This window comes from Camelus dromedarius, chromosome 28 (assembly GCF_036321535.1).
Source record: "Camelus dromedarius isolate mCamDro1 chromosome 28, mCamDro1.pat, whole genome shotgun sequence".
NCBI classification, from domain to species: domain Eukaryota; kingdom Metazoa; phylum Chordata; class Mammalia; order Artiodactyla; family Camelidae; genus Camelus; species Camelus dromedarius.
Window position 1 is genome coordinate 18,519,298 of NC_087463.1, and position 16,833 is coordinate 18,536,130.

At 43.5% G+C, this 16,833-nt stretch overlaps 2 protein-coding genes across 2 annotated transcripts in view; both read right to left on the bottom strand.

The window, feature by feature from the left end:
- LOC135319532 (serpin B4-like) overlaps positions 1 to 8,927 on the bottom strand; it is a 44,568-nt gene extending 35,641 nt beyond the window's left edge. Inside the window, exon 1 of the mRNA XM_064480417.1 lies at positions 8,900 to 8,927. The gene's annotated coding sequence lies outside the window, so the exon portion shown is untranslated. The remainder of the gene's footprint in view (positions 1 to 8,899) is intronic.
- On the bottom strand, positions 1,256 to 8,940 carry LOC105096830 (serpin B3-like). Its single transcript, XM_064480419.1, has 8 exons — positions 8,900 to 8,940; positions 8,095 to 8,287; positions 7,442 to 7,498; positions 6,062 to 6,184; positions 5,632 to 5,749; positions 4,122 to 4,264; positions 3,674 to 3,829; positions 1,256 to 2,100 (listed from the first exon to the last, which is right to left on the bottom strand). Exons 2-8 carry the CDS (start codon positions 8,260 to 8,262, stop codon positions 1,690 to 1,692), a joined length of 1,176 nt encoding a protein of 391 aa, XP_064336489.1. The 5' UTR covers positions 8,263 to 8,287; positions 8,900 to 8,940; the 3' UTR covers positions 1,256 to 1,689.
- Between the last annotated feature and the right edge of the window lie 7,893 nt (positions 8,941 to 16,833).

A 16,833-nucleotide genomic window follows, 5' to 3' on the forward strand; every position in this document is an offset into this window, starting at 1 on the left:
CAGAGCTCTAGTGTAAAATCAAGACATGGAATTACTGGATCCATTGGTAAGTGTACCTTTAATTTTTTAAGAAAGTATCGATGCATGTCTCTTTGTACACTTGAGGAACACTTTGTCTACAAGTGCGTTGCTCAGCCATAGAGATTTAAAGATTTCTGGAGTGACATCACCTAAACTGCCACGGAGGAGACCCCAGCCTCCATTCCCCCTCAGAGATCAACAATTAGACAGCCGTCCTAATCAAAAACAGCTCACAAAAAGGAGATGGTAACGTTGTGATGTAATTGAGGGCTTAGCTAAAGCTATGGCGGGATCATTTTGCAGTATCTAAGGGTATCAAATCAACAGGTTGTACGCTTTAAACTTACTCACAATTGTAGATAAATTTCATCTAAAACAGATGGAAAACGTAACCTGCAAGACGTTTTCCAAAGTGGCTGCAGCTTTTGTATTCCCACAGGCAGCGCATGAGAGTTGTGGTTGATCCACATCCTCTCCACAGAGGGTCTCACCTGTCTTTCAGTTTCAGCTTTGGTCAATCCAATGGGAATGAGGTGCTACCTGTGGGGTGGTACTTTGTATGCATATAAGCATTGTATTTCTTGTTAAACTCCTATTATATTTATTTTTATTTTTTAGGCATAGAATGTATTTCTTTTTATTACTTTCCATTAAAACATAGCTTTATTGATGTATGATTGATATGGAATTTGTCCAACCTAATTGATATGTACAACTTAATGAGTTTTCAGATGAGTCTACATCTATGAAACCATCACCGCAATCTATGTCATTAACATATCTCTCAACTCCAAAAGATTCCTCTTGCTCTCTTTTAAAAAGCTTTGTTCTAGAAAATAAAAACTGGCAATGCTTGACGTTTATATCTTGGTGTACTTCAGGGTCCTCTCTTGGTCCCTGTTTCTAGACACTTGCTTCTCTTCCAGTGTGATGCCATCCTTGCCTTTAGCTACCATGACCATATTTCTCTCAGTAATTCGAGTCATATCATCAGCCTCACATCTTTAGAGATTCAGTTTATACCCAGTCTCTGAGTCCTAGACTCATGTTTAAGCTCTGGACACGGGTTACAGAGCCATTCATGTTCTGGTACTGGCTTCCCTCTTCTGCGTCATCATGCTCTACTACCTTTGAATTTTTAAAAATGCAACGATGTATTTCTAAATTACCTTTTCTATGTGTGGTGGGCACTTGCACTTCGTTGAAACGAAAAAAGAGGAAAAGCAACAAAAGATATGAATAAGTCATTGTTTTATTGATAATGTATTTCATAAAACCAAAAGGTTAGGTCACATAAGTGTTCCACATCCCACCAAAATTCAAATACATGTGCATGTCTAGGTGAACAGATTTGAATAGTAGCTATAATTTTCTAAAACAGCAGATATGATATTTCAAACTTAGATGAAGATAAAGTATTGAAATGCACTTGTATCACATTTTGGAGATTTTGTCTGAAGCAAATTATCATGGGGAAATAAAGTAGGCCAACATGTGATTGTAGAAAGAGAGAGACAGACAGACATGCTATTTCAATGGTTAGATTCTTAGTGGTGACCGTGAGGTTGGAAAGGGAAACACATCGAGGAGAACCTGTTGCTTCCAGCAATCAGTGTATCAGAAGGACTCTGTGCATGTGCCCCTAGGGCCGTGCAAGGGTAATCACATCTAAGGGGAAGAGACTCTGCCCAAGAAGAGGATGCTGTTGGTCTTGTTGTGTCTGATGAAGAACAGGAAAGGGTGATCACAATGGAAACGTTCATAACGTGGTATTGATGCTGATGTTAAAGCCACACTGATGCCTGTGGCCGCTGCGGCCTCCGTGCCCTCCTCATTCACCTCCACAAAGGACTTATGCACGGCTTTAGACACCACCAGCCTGTGTTTCTTGGTCATGCCGGAGAGGTCTGCATCCCGTGAACTGAAGGCGTCCACCACCCCCAGGGCTACCAGCATGTCCTTGAGGTCATAGGTCTCTTCCACTTTGAACCGAGGTAAGTGTAAATCCACCTGACTCTTCCACATATTCTGTGAGCTCGTCCACTCTAATAATTTCTCAGCAGTGAGTTTATCTTCCAGCTGTAATGATGGAAAACAAGGACATGGAGCCCAGCTTAACACTGGATTGTAACGTGTGGGGAACCTTTATCTTAACAGTAAGTGTAATTACAAGAGATTCAAACGATTAGATTTAATCCGAGGATGCAAAAAGGAATAGAGTCCTGAATATATATTATATAATTAAATGTTCTTATATAGTCATGACATCACTATTTTTTAGCTATATATGTACACAAAATTATACTAGTATATATAAATACCTTTAAAATGTATATATGTATAGATTTCTATACACATACATATATGCAACAACAGAATCATTAAATAAGATTACTTTGTAAAAGATGAACTGTTCAATTCGCATGCTCCGTATGTGTGGCACGCCTCATTTTCAAAGTCTTCTCTTGTTAATGTCTTTTCCTTCATAAATTTTTAAATTGTGCATTCATAGCATACATCCTACTTCTATTCTTTTCCCTTGCTTGACTTATTCGTAAACTTTTCCCATAGAGATATATATTTCTGTAGTCACGTTTAAATTGTTGCATAATACTGCCATTAAATTGATACTCAGTGTATCTATCTTTATTTAATGAACATCTGTGTGAGTATACCTTCACTGCGTGTCAATCCCTAAGCTAAACTACTGGTAACACAAACGTGTACCATTGTTCCTTGTTTAAAATTTTTCATTATTTTGAGCCACTTCTGTCCAAAAGCGTTTGTCTCATTTAGACTTGTTGCCATAGGCTAAAATCCCAGAACTGGGGTTCCCGGGGTCCCGGATAATGGGGACCGCAGAGCTGGAGAAAGAGTACTCTGATGTTTGTTCACATTTATTGCCACAGGACATTCCCCGAGGACTTCCGGTTGCCAGTGTCACTCCGTACACACTCTGAGTGTGGCAAGCTCACTGCCACGTCAGCGTCAGCAGCAGCTATAATAGTGATGGCAGACCGCCATGTACAGAATGTCCATTCATATCAGATATTGTTTTGGGTATTTTTACATATTAACTGTATTAAAGCAACGCTAAGAACAAAATTCTATAGTTCCTCCTTTTTCCAAACACTCCAAGTAATGAAGGTCAGCATGGCTTCTGAGCTCCTAGGGACAGAATACTTCCACACGGAAATGTGGGCATGAAGATAAATCTATTGGCCCACAGTCTACAAAACCACTGATTTCATACGCACTATGTAAACTTGCCTGTTTTAATGTCTTTCTTTTGTTTGCCAGTGAACTGGCAAATACCTCCATGTGTCTCCTATATCTGAGTGTTAATTTTCTTGTCTTCCAATGAGTGGACTGGAATATGCTGCAGGTTGTTAGGGTTGCAAAATAGGAAGATGAAGAGCTATGTATATAGTTTTGTGAACTGACATTCCATAGGTTCATCAGAATATTAATGCAACCTGTGATGGACAGATTTTCTATATATTCTGCATACTAGACTGTGATTCTTGAGAAATTTGTTTGTTCTGTGCTGGATCTCTGCCAGCCAGCACCACCAATGTATGAACAGCTTATTTTGTTTGCATTGCTAGGAATCGAAGCAACAGTGGGAAGACTTGGAGGTGCACGGCTTTACCTTCTGCAGACCATCTACTTCATTGGGCAGCAGCAGCATCATGCTTAGCTCCGCGCCTTTGTATGGTATTTCCAGGATCTTGACTTGCATGTCCTCCAGGGAGGTGAAATTGAAGGTGTTCATTTCTTTCATCATCTGCACAGATTTGCTTCTATCCTGCGAGAAATTAATGTGGCAAACAAATGGCAAATGAGCACAAGTCAGAAAAAGGGATAATATTTTTGAGATACCAAACTCATCCTACTTCTACGGGATGATCTGGGGAATCTGTAAGTTAGACAAGAGTTTCTTCAAAGATTCCCAAGTAAATAAAGAAAGAAAAAGAGAAGAAAATAGAACCTTGACACATTCTATTTTCTACTGCAGTTGCCCATTAATCATTATGCATTTAAAGTTCACATTCCTCGTGGAGTTAGGTTACATTATGTAAGTAAAGTATAGACAATACCTTGTTCAGCCAAAATTTTTCCTCCACCGTGTTTTCTTCCTTAAATTTCTGGTGCCACTGCCCTTTGAAATAGATTGCGTTCACCAGTACCAGAACGGTGGAGCTGTCAAGAGAATCTTTGGGAAATAGATTCTTGATTTTTTCTGCAAAGAAAGAAAATGGAAGGTCTTCATGAAGGCACACGAGGTTTTTCTTGAAGATCTTTTGAAAGTTACAACTGATCATTAAAACATTCTCACAAGTCACCATATTAGGGACACCATGCCCAATAGTTCCAAAAGTGAACGTTCTCTCCTGGCACTGGGTTGACGGAGTTACCCTCGTGGAGACCCCTTCTTATGACTGGGAAGGCGTTCAGTTCTGGTGACATGAGTCATCTCACACCGAATACAGATGAACCGATTTCAGCTGATCTTTCCAAGTGTCAATTTCCTCCCTCTCTCACTGTATCCTTCCCTCCTGGTGCCCTCAACACCTGCTTTCCTCTCTTGTTTCCTCTGAATTTGTTCTATTCTTCCTTTCTTAACAACTCTTTCTTTACTTCCTTCCTTCCTTTCTTCCTTTCTTCCTTCCTTCATTCCTTTCTTCCTTCCTTCTTTTCTTTCTCTCTCTTTGTTTTTCTTTATTTCTGACTCTCTCTCATCCTTTCTTCTTTCCTTTCTTTCCTTCCTTTCTTTCCTTCTTTCTTTCCTTCCTTCCCTTCTTTCCTTCCTTTCTTTCTTTCTTTCTTTCTTTCTTTCTTTCTTTCTTTCTTTCTTTCTTTCTTTCTTTCTTTCTTTCTTTCTTTCTTTCTTTTTTCTTTCTTTCTTTCTTTCTTTACTTCCTTCCTTCCTTCCTTCCTTTTTTCCTTTCTCCTCCCCCCATCATTCCACATTTGACTCACTGCTCAGAGGAAATAGGCCTGAATGCTCTTCAGGATGAATGAAATGAACCCTAAACCAGTCCTTGGGGTGTCTTCCTATTATTTCTCCACTTTGAACTGCTACAGGTTTGACCTATAATTAGGATGGGAGAAAGGACGTGGTTCAGAGGATGGAGAGTTTGTCCATCCATTGCCTTGGTTGGGGAGATGGCTGTGACCATCCCTGCAGGACGTGGGCACGAGGAACGGGCCAGGCAGCTCTGCTGCAGGTGACAAGAAGGATGCTTTAGATGTTGAGGGAATCCTTTTAATATTTTCTCCTCATGATCATAATCCAGAAATTAACTTACTAACGAAATAGGTGTGAAATTAAATGAAGTTTGAGCAGAGACCTGAGATCCACAAAGACATTTCACCCCCAGACTCCTGCTGTGTTTCCAGGAGCTTGTGCTGGGATCTTTCCTGGGTCCCCCTGTTTCTGTCCACATTTACTACGACCATCCCACCATCTGCACGTCCTCCTTGATCCTCTGCAGTTTCGTCTCACCCCTCTCCTGGCACCCAATGCAGTGTCCAGCATGGGGGGGGGGGTCACACACCCCGGGGACTCAAAAGTGATTCTTAGTGAGTGAACCTTTCATAACGTACCATTAGTTTGGCTTTCCACCCAGGAATTAATCATCTTTCGACTTTCTTCCGCAGCATTCGCAAAATCAGCAGATTCCACACTGGCTAGGTACAACTTCTTCACATTATCCATGTATTCCTTTGACATGGGAAGGAAGAAAGGAGGAATTAAGAGTAATTCGTGAGTAACTTTGTAAGCATCCCCAAATTAAATCATGCTCAGTCATGACCAGAGAGAGGACGTGGGACTATCCCAACCCCACTTCACTGGTGGGTGGTCAGGCTCTGGAACAACCCGAGGGTGGGTTGTGGTGTGGGAGCCTGATGTCCCCGGGGTAAATGCTCACTGGGGGGGTCAGCCAGGGTCACCTGCCTCTCCTCCCCCATTTGGAGACCGGGGGACAGTGGACCAGGATGCAGATGAAAGGTGTGGGCAGCCAGGGAAACTCACCTGAAGGAAGGGAAACTCCTTTCTGCCATAGAGCCTGTTGGCGACGTTCAGCTCATAGGCGTCGGTGGGTTTGTTTAATTCAGTCAGAAGCTTTTGAAAGTGATGATTTTCTGGATTTTCAACCTTCAAACATCAAAACGAGAGCTCATCAGATTCTCTCTTGATGTAAATACTAAACCCACGTAAGTCTGTTGGATCTGTTTCTAATGCACTGTATCCCCAACGATGACATTTGTTGTTATTCCTTGGTATTCGGTGTATTTTATCTGAAATATCCTTCAAATCCTTACACTCAGTCTTCCTGGAAATGCCTCCTGCTCTAACATACTCCAAACATGTCTTGTTTGAAGCAGAGATGCAGCACCATTCCACTGCTGGCTGTGCCTTCATCGTCTCATGGTTAGATTTCGCTTCCCAGTAAACGTAAGCTCCTTGAAGGCTAGAACCGCCCTGCATCTCTCACAGCCATCAAGGGAATGAGAACGTCAAAGTGCAAGCTATTCTCTGTTACGACAGGAAGCCCCGTTCCACTGCTTGCTGGGACGCCCTTGTGAGACCTGCGCACTGTGCTCGATGGCTCATCACTCACAACCGTCAGGCTCCCAGTGCAGGAGCCGTGTGTGCTGGGTAACGTGCCAGTGGGCTGACATCGCTGTCTCGAAGCCTTTAGCCCAATGCCCCTGAAAACAAGAGCCCTCTGAGAGTTCCAAAAGTTGTCCAAGGGGACAGAGTGTAGCAAAGCGAATTATGCACCTCAGGCCTGTCTGAACCCGGAACCGTCCACTTGCTCGCTGAGGGCTTTGGACTGTTCGGTCTATAATCATAATCCTCAGTCAATGTTTGTCCAAAATATATCTGGATGTGTGCTTATTGCTCTGACTCTAATGTATGAGTTAATTAAAATTACATCATTTTAGCCACATTATTCTGATTATGGTAATGATTGTGATTCTGTAAATGGAATACATAACACGTGCCAGGGTTTCCATCGTCCAGGCGCTGTTGCCGTGGTTTGCATGTATTTGCGTGTACTGCAGCAGACCTGTTACTGCCCCTAGTTAATTGGGATGAGGACTCGATGACTCAGAGCAGTTGTATTTTGCCTCTTCCCTCTTTGTGAACAGCTTTTGTGAGAAGGAATTTGCAGGTAACTTCGGGCTCCAGAGCCCATGATCTTAAGCAGATGCTAATCTCCTTTTCGGAAAACAAATGTATGAAATAAATATGTAATATAAAATGAGACACAACTCTCTCCACTCTATGTTGCTTAAGATTTTCCCTAAAAATGGACTTTTCTCCGTTTATCTGAAATTCCCAGTGTAACGTGCGACCGTCTCGGATGTGTGATCTCCCTCCAGGCCCAAGTGCCCTGGGACTCACGGGATCTGCTGTGGCTCCTCCTGTTGGGTTCTCTGCGACCTTATTAAAGTGAAGGGCCTGCAGGAGACAGGAAGTGGGACAATGAAATTGGAAAGATCTTTACATAAAAGAAAGAAAGAAAAGAAAGGAAGGGTGGAAGGAAGAAAAAAGGCAAAACGGAAGAAAATATGCAAGAAAACAATCAAAATCCCCAAACCAAAGCAAAAAAAAAAAATAAAGAAAGAAACAAAGACTTAAGAACAAAGTAAATCAAAGTGTGAGCATTTTGATTCTTGACGACACAGCAAAGTGGGTTGATCACCAGCCAATTCAAAAAATCCTGATTCATTTTCACTCACTGCAGAGGGAGCACGTACAGTTGACTCCCACGGATTTTAGTCAATGTATCACTTCTAGCTAAACTCTTCCCCTCGGGTTGGGGGTCAGTTGTAGGGGTTCATGTGGGTCCCAGAGTAGGTCTGGGCTCAGGGAAGCAGAGGGGGCCAGGCACTGGGGGAGACATGTGTCCCCCACCATCCCGGGCCCACCCAGTCACGCGGCTGCTTGCGGCTCTCTGTGCGAGCCCTGCGGACAGCCAGATCTGTGACCATCTGAACACAAGACAACAGAGGGACCAGTACCAACTGTTGCACGTAAAGGAAGCTGCCACCTACCTTCTGAAGTTGTGCGGCAGTGTTTCCTCGGGACCCCAAGTAAAGCATGCCAAAGGCTGACATGATGCTGAGGGGGGAGTAGAAGATATTCTCCCCGGTTGAGCTCTGTCTGATCTGTTGGTACAGATCGACTGCGAAGTGGCTGATTGGTCCACTGAGTGAATCCATGGTGTCTTGACGCTGTCGGGAGCTCCTGGAAAAGCATCCGTCATTTTACAATGAGTTTACTGAAGGGAAGGTTAGTCTGTAATACAATTTTCTTAAAAGAAATGCCTTTTATGTAGGTTGTAGGTTTCTGGCAAGAAACGTTTTTCTTCTTTGGACTTTTCAAATCCATTTTAACACACATGTAAATATTTCATGATTAGAAGCCTATCGAAATTACTATTTAAAAGAAAACTTTCGTGAAAAAGAAATAGTGTGTCTTTTTATTTTTGTGTCCTTCCTGACTATACTAAGACTGGGTAGAAAACGCTTTACAACAGATCCCAAGAAAAAGGCTGATGTGGCAACATCCATCCTTCTACTGGGAGGAAACTCTGTGCTTTTTTCTCGAAGGATCTGTGGGGGCCAGACATCCTATCCCCCCATCCCATGTGCTCCTAAAGGAGTATTTGTTCTTTTTTGGAAATAAACAAATTACCTACAGATTAAATCAGATGAAAAAGGTGTTTTACTTACTTTCTAGCAGAATAAGTAAAGTACTATCAGACAAAATGAAACAGACCAATGAGACGATGCACATCATTGTTATCACTTTCAGCAGAGCTCCGTGCAGTGAAGCAGCGCTGCTGGCAGCCCTTACCTGTGATCCTGGAGGAGGCAGAGGTGGGCGGGGAGCCTGTCGGCGTCTGCGCGGTGAGCGGTGAGATGGGAATATATAGCTCCCTCTTGCACCTCCCACTGCCCAGAGCAGCTGCAATTTCCAGTAAATCAACCTTTGGTTTCTTCACCAGGCTAACCACCAGCTTCCTGAGTAACCTCCACCTTCCTGAGGTAAATTCTCTGTGAGTAAAGACAAGAGTATTTTTCTATTCCTGGATTTCCTTTCCAGCAGCAGAAGAAATTGGGACCTGCAATCATTGGCTCATAAGGAACGCATGTAGCTGCCTTTCTATTACCAATGAGAATATAGTTAACTCCAACGCCTTCCCATGATCCGAGCCACTACCCACAACTAGAAAGAACCCTTAAAATTCTTTCTTCTCTTTCACATTGAACGTCTTTAAGGTCACTTCAAACACAAACAATTAAAAAGCTTATATTTTGTAGTTTAGTCTCTGAAAGGGCTTTCTCACAGAGCGAGTTCCTTCGGAATTATTGTTTGTAACCAAAAAATAGCTTGAATTACAGCATAAGAGATGTTGACGAGGTGTCCCTGCAATAGATGGAGAACAGGCGTCATCTGCCTTCCCTTAGCGGCTGGACCTTGGCAGTGGTCCTCCCGGTCGTGCCTCTTGCAGCCAAGCCCGGTGTTCCCTGATTTCTTAGGTCAGTGGGAGGTTCATTTCCTTGCGGAGTTAACATGTTCTCAGTGAGAAGAACAATGGATGCCAACCGGGGCCAATCTGGTGGCAGTATCTCATTTTTGGCACAAAGAGGAAACAGCAAAATAAATTGCTTGAGCTGCAGAATCACGACATGTCTTGGTCAGCCTGCCCCTGAGCACACCGGCTTCAGGTTCTTGGTCTGGACAACAGAGTCTAATGCCTGAGAGAAAAAGGAGGAAAAAGCGTTCTCTGAATGCCATGGTTACCTGTCACCATTGGAGCCTCAGTCTCTCCATGTGTCTGACTTCCCATCGCAGAAGCACATTGAGAACTGTTCCATTTCACTGCGTGGGGATATGCCTTCACCCCTTTCCCTCTTCAGCACCTCCCTTTGTTTTTCCCATTTCACAGATGACAGAAATGAGGCACAAAGTGGCTGAACCAAAGCCCAGGTTTCTCTGGGTCATGAACTGCACAGGCGAGCTGTCCAGGCAGGTAGTTGGCTCCGGAGCTGCATGTATATCCACCCCCCACTCTACGGTAGACACACTGTGGGCTTCAAATGTCACATCTCTGTGTGTTTAAATGGAAACCGTCTGTCTCCTCTGCACTCTCCAAAGGGACAATGTCCTCCCACAAACTCTGAAGACAGGAGTGAGTCAAATTGAAAGCCCCAAAACTCTCCTCTGGGGACCCCGTAGCCCCTAGAAGGGAAAACTGGGCATTCAGACAGACACTGTTTTAGGGCTCCAGCCACAGGGAAACAGGGCCAGTGAGAGGCGGACAGAACTGGGGTGATTTCCTTATATATATGCTTTAGTTTCCCAGGTGCACACCTGAGTGCGAGATCTCTGGCTCACGCGGCAGGTCTGTGTGGATGTAGAGGGGCTGCCAGTTTGGTTCTCACCACAGCTGCACCGTTTTACGTTCCGAACAGAATGTGATGCAGGTACGTGTGTTTCGTGTTGTGATTCTCTGCACGTCGCAACCACTTCCTACTGGCGATACCTGCCATGATCAGAGCCTGTCTCAGCACATCACGTATTCGCAGGAAGATTCACCTGCCAAAGGCCCTGAAGCACAGGGGATGGAGACGGGGGGTGGGGGGGGAACAGGTGGAACGAGGACTTGAGTTTCTAACACGTAAAGATTATTCTGCCTGGCCCCCCAGCTCCCAGCCCTGCTACTCTTAGGTCTCCTCTGTCAATCTGTGTGTAGTGACCCCTGAATTCTCCTGTAGGTAAAAGATTCCTGAGTTGAGACTGGGTGGGGTTGAGGGGGGATGTAGACTCCTGAAGTTTGGATGAAGAAGTGAATCTAAAAATAGCAGAAAAAGACCCAGAATGAAAACTTACGAACATGAGGAATAGGAGCTTCTAGACAAGATTGTATCACAGGCCACAGAGAGAGTTGGGGTTCCTGGAGAAGGAGCGGGAGGGGTCTCTTTGGGCTGAAAGATAAAGAGACCTGATCCCAGGAGGACAGAAGCAAGAAGCTCAGCCTGGAGCTCGGGGGGAGGAACAGGGGCACAAAGTAGAATAGACTGGCCTTCGAAGGAACTTTCAGCTAAGGTTGAATTGTGAAAACAAACTTCTTAGATTTATCATGCAGAAGTTGGCTTTGAGGAAAAGGGACTAATTGGTAATGAGCAGACGTTTGGTTAAATTTAAAGAAATCTTGAGATAGTTCAAATAAGAAGCCACGGCACAGGTTTCTGTTTTCCCCAGTCTCTGACGATGGCTTCTGGCATGTAATGGACAGGAATATGACATTCTAATGTCATACAGTGCCACGTAACACTTGGGAATTCCCAGAAGATTTTGCAAGTCAATAATTTCCAACTCATGTCTTTGGGAATTTTCTATACACCATCATCATTGGTTCTCGGAATCCAGGAACCCAATAAAACTCAAGAGCAAGTCACACCTTCAGGAACTATCGTGCTCGTTCTAATAGATTGATAGATTAGTTAACACATATCTTCTCGGGTTTCCTGGCCCTTACTTCCTTGCGAAGGGGTGAATGTCTGTCAGTACTGTTAAGCTGCACATCCTAGGAGGCATGTCATTTCCTCTTTGTTTGCAAGTATGCGGTTGTGCCTGTGTATAGGGAAGCTGCTTAGTGCAGAAGATCCTCCAAGCATCCAGCAGTCGAGTATCTTCTGTAAATTCCCTACAGATGCAGATACAGGCGTGGACCTGTCCACGGTGAAAAGTATCAGAACGGGGTTAATAAGCTGTGCTTTAATTTTCACAGAGGAGATCCAACTCCAGTAATCTGTTAAAAGACACTACTTAGGGAATTGGTGGGTTTATGAAGGCAGAATGAGACAGAGTCATATAACCTGCACCCCTCGCCTCATTCCCACGCCTCTGATACCACCCAGACAGTCACCCTTCTCTGCTTTCAATCAAATACAGTGCAGTTCCTCGGTGATACTTTGCAACTCCCTCCCTGTTTGATCCTGCCTTTCCTGTTCTGCTGCCCAGAAAAACCAATGCAGGCTTCCCCTTCTCCTGGAAGTGTCCCTCTTCCTCGTTGTTTTAGCTGAAATGTGGATTTTCTCTACGATTGCAGGTCCCTGATCTTGCAGAGGCAGCTCCGTTCTCCCCCATCTCTGTACCGTGAAGCCCGGGTACATGGTCTTCTATTTCTTTTATTCCTGCTGCCTTTTGTAGCCATTGTTGTTTCCCTGTCTGAAAGCCCTGCTTCAATTTTCTGGCCAATCAGGTAATTCACCATGTGCCCACCTACCTACCATGTTGGATATTACTCCTTAATATTCACTAAGGAATTTGTTGCCCCTCCGCCCTTTATGGGTTTCCGCTCCAACCTAACTGCTTCTGAACTGGAGGACCGCAAAACTTTCACTGTGTTGGCAACAATTGAACTCATTCTTATTCCATTTTACATCTCCTTTCCAGTTGAATCTCCTCCCTTTAGAAAAAAAACCCTTAAAAAAATTAGATCCATGACCTTTAATATCTATTTGAATATATTGTTTATATAGAGGCAATATTAATTATTGTTGATTTCTACTATGGAGTATTAATGGAGATGGAAACTTCTAGAGAGATAAGCCAATTTGATTACATGGGATGTGGGTGTGCTGGGGATTTTATTTTCCTTCTCCGGTTTCTCCCTTCACCCCCTCAACTCCAGTGGCCCCAGGAGGCAGAGATTTAGGGAGACATAGTCAGGGTGCTTGTCCTCTGGGGACATTGCATCTGGTCAGTGGGAGGCAGCAAGGGAAGACCCCCAGCTGGGTGAGGTCAGGGAGCTTGTCACTCGATTTCCTTTCAGCTAGGTTGTCAAGGGATGGCTGCCTTTCCCAAGTGTGTGATTACTGGATCATATGGTAGGTCTATTTTGAGTCTTTTGAAGAAGAGACGTATGAAATGTTCAGAGCAATATGATCTTGGAAAATAAGAATGTTTTATATATTACATTTATATTTTCATTGGTTAGAAGGCTGACAAAGTTATCAATAAAAGACTTTAGAATACAAAATTAGGATAAAATTCTTTGGAGAAAGTGGAATGGAAATGTCATTTCTATGGAAGAAGGAATGATGTAAAACATTCGAAAGTTAAGTGGGCTGTCATGCGTTTTGAAAGTATTCCACTGCATGCATTTAGAAGTGCATAAAGAGTTCTATTTTACAATAGCAACACTCGTAGTAGGACAGAAATTATATCGTTTCTAACGATTTACATTATGGACAAAATGTGTAGCTGTCAAGTAAAAACTGTGGGAGGTTTGAAGGGGAAGTTCTGAGTTGTTCTTGAGCAAAGGGTTTGGCCATCACTGTTGCAGGGTCCAGATCCACACATGGTGTTGCTGTGTGCTGCCAGGTGCTCCCCTTTCTGGCCACACCACTAGGGACACCGTGTGGCAGTGACTGCAACAGCAAGTCAGCAGTTTTCAGGGACAAAATTAATTTCTGGTGTTTCCTCTTTAAAGCAAGCAGTAGGCTTATGAACCCGTCTCCATCCTAACTTGGGAAACACCTTGCGGTTCTTAAAGTCATTAAGAGAGGGAGGATCCAGGGAAAGAGAATGTTTTCATAGACGGGATGGTGGATGGATTATATTTTATCTGATCCTGAAAAGGAATGTCGTCTTATTTTGTCTTCACTAAAAAGTCATTGTTTCTTCCAAGAAGGAAAATCCCTGAACTAAATGGCTTTCACTGGTGACTTCCACCAGATACTTAAAAAATTAATACCAATCCTTCTCAAACTCTTCAAATTGAAGTGGAGAGAGTACTTCCCAACTTACTCAGGTAGCATGACCCTGATATCAAATTGGCTAGACAGACACTACAAAAAGAAAACCACATAGCAACATTTTCTATAAATACTGATACAAAAGTCCTCACAAAATAATAGCAAGCTGAATTCAGCAGCATTCTAAAAGGATCATACATCCTGCGCAAGTAGGATTTATTTCTGGAATGCAGGGATACATCAACATATGTAAACAATCAATGTTCTACAGCACATTAATAGAATGAAGGGGGAAAACATGATGCGATCATCTCAAGTGATGGAGAAAAGTATTAGAAAAATTCAATGCCTTTTTACGTTAAGTACATTCAGCAAATAGGACCAGAAGGAGATTTCCTCAACATGATAAAAGATATTTATAAAATGCCCACAGCTAACACCATACTGCATGGTAAATATTGTCAATATCTGTTAATAAGTGCACAGTTGATGATGCGAATAAGTAACTTGAGAGGCCAAAACGCAGAGTATGATTAGACTCCATGCGCGAGATCGTGACACTGATTCTGTGGGAAGCCGCCAGGGGAGCCTGGGACCATTGTTTAAACACGGAGGACCTCAGAGCCGCGGTGGTCTTTGCAGGGCTTGGCTACCGTGAACAAGCTCCAGCGGTTCTGCCCGTGTTTGTTCTTTAATAAGTTGAGCAAACATGAACTACAAGGGCTGTCACCTCGTCCCTGTCCACTGTGCTGTGTAATTGGAGGAAGCAATCCCAGTTCGCCTCTTCCCTGTGAAGCAACCAGTTAGGCAACAGAGCAGTCATCTGACCTGGGACGGTTACGGAAGCTCAGGATTCAAGACGGTGTGCACTCTCTTGCCTGGTTAATAGCGCAGCATCTCATTTCCTCGAGGAGAACCTCCGAGAAGCAGGTAATCAGGTAACTGTAGGTTCCAGAATCATAGACTCTCGGAGTTACAGAGGACCTTAGAACAAATAGCAGCAGCAGACATAGATCACAAAATACATTTAAAGGGTGAACAGTATACAAGCAAATTAAACATTCAGCGGAGCAAACAGCAGCGCAAGTTCTGCTGGGCTGTGGCCACTGCGGCGTGGAGGGGGGGGCGACTTCAGGCCTCAGAGATGGGACGAGATCAGGATAAGGATGGGGTTCCAGAAAATCAATTTCTCCAACTGCCTCATTTCCAATAGAAGAAAATGAGGCCCAGAGGATTTTCTCAAGATTGCTCAGGAAATGGGACTAATCTTCTGACCTCAATCAGAGGGACATGAGGGACGTGGTCTCTGCCTCCCCAAACCCTCCGGGGGCCTGCGGTACCACTGCTTCTTCCTCTGTTCCTCCGACTCCCCCATCTTGTCCCTTCTGTCCCCTGTCTCTGTTTAAATCCCTCCGTGTTGACTTCTGACTCCTTCCACCCTTCTTGTGTTGCCTGGTTCATTTAGAAATTTTTAGCATCCTAATGCTTACTAAATCAAGTATTCTGCTTTGAATCTTTTAAAAACATTTTTACAAGTGGGTATGTTAAATATTTTATACTTATCTCTCTCTCTCTAAAAAAAAAGAGTACATTAATTAAACTGCTCAGTGACCCTATATTCCCTCTGTGATTTGAATACAAACCCCCACCTCTCACATCCCCCCAAAAGAACCTCTTCCCTTCCCTGCCAGGTGCCCCCTCTTGGATCTTAGCCCTGGAAAAGTTTCTCTTCTTTTGAACTCTCCAAGTAAGACTGCTTCACCTGCCCGCCTTGGAAAATAGCACGAAACGTTCACGGTTTCCTGCTCTCAGCATCACAGGCTGAAAACCTAAAACTAACAGCACGACTGCACGGTAACTCCCGGCAGTCGACCTGCACGTGTCCTGGAGAAGCCTTTCTTTGAGAAGCTGAACGTTGCCTCCCCACCCCACTAACACAAACACTGTGGACTGCGGTCTCTAAGGAACATGGAAACAGGGAGGGTGGTGCCAGGCCAGGGTGGAGGTGATTTTTTTTTTTTTTTGAGAGATTGAGAAACCCAGGAAGAAGAAGATCAGCCCTGGTAAGTCAAACCAGCACGTATGTCCTAAGAGTAAGGGTCCGGGGCTGTCGGAGGGGGGTTAACGTGGTCCACAGATGCATCTAATACATGTAGTTCTAGCACCACCGATGTTCCATTGCATTTCAGACCCAATCTCCCACCACGGTAGCTGTGATACAGCCAGAAAGGCAGCTGAATGCAAGACTACGGTTCCAGACAGAAGCTGTAGGGTCTGTCGACGGCAAGAGAGTTATTTCCGAGGATGAAGGACAGTTAGCAGCTGGCAATAGGCAACTGTGGAAGAAAGCACTCATTTTTTTCAGTTGATGAAGAGGCTGTCTTGAAAAACTTTTTTTTTCCCCTAACTGTATCAGCTTATTTTTTTTTGTAATTGTTTTTATTTTTATTAAAAAAAATTTCTTTGTTGAGTTATAGTCATTTTACAATGTTGTGTCAAATTCCAGTGTAGAGCACAATTTTTCAGTGATACATGAACATACATACATTCATTGCCACATTCTCTGTCGCTGTGACCCACCACAAGATCCTGTATATATTTCTATGTGCTACACAGTACAATCTTGTTTATCTATTCTACATTTTGAAATCCCAGTTTGTCCCTTCCCACCCTCCATCCCCCTGGCAACCACAAGTTTGTATTCTATGTCTATGAGTCTGTTTCTGTTTTGTATTTATGAATTTTTTTTTAGATTCCACATATGAGCAATCTCATATGGTATTTTTGTCTTGAAAATTTGAATTACAGATGGACATTCAGCATTTCTTATAGTTAATAAGTAATGAGGGCTTCTCTATTATTATAATTCATTTATTTTTGTAATAGGACCATCAGGAACCACCTGGAACAAGGGCAGAGGAATAGTTATAAAACCTGGATGTTTCAACACGATCAATACGGCCCAGTTCAGTCCAGACCACCAATTCCCACATAGTCATTGCAGGAAAGAGTTAAAAAGCA

Coding starts and splice junctions, on each gene's coding strand:
- LOC105096830 (XM_064480419.1), bottom strand. CDS start 8,262: ATGGATTCACTCAGTGGACCAATCAGCCACTTCGCAGTCGATCTGTAC. Junction 6,185..7,441: donor GAGGAGCCACAGCAGATCCC/GTGAGTCCCAGG, acceptor TGATGTTTGAAG/GTTGAAAATCCAGAAAATCA. Junction 4,265..5,631: donor GGTGGAAAGCCAAACTAATG/GTACGTTATGAA, acceptor CTTTCTTTGCAG/AAAAAATCAAGAATCTATTT.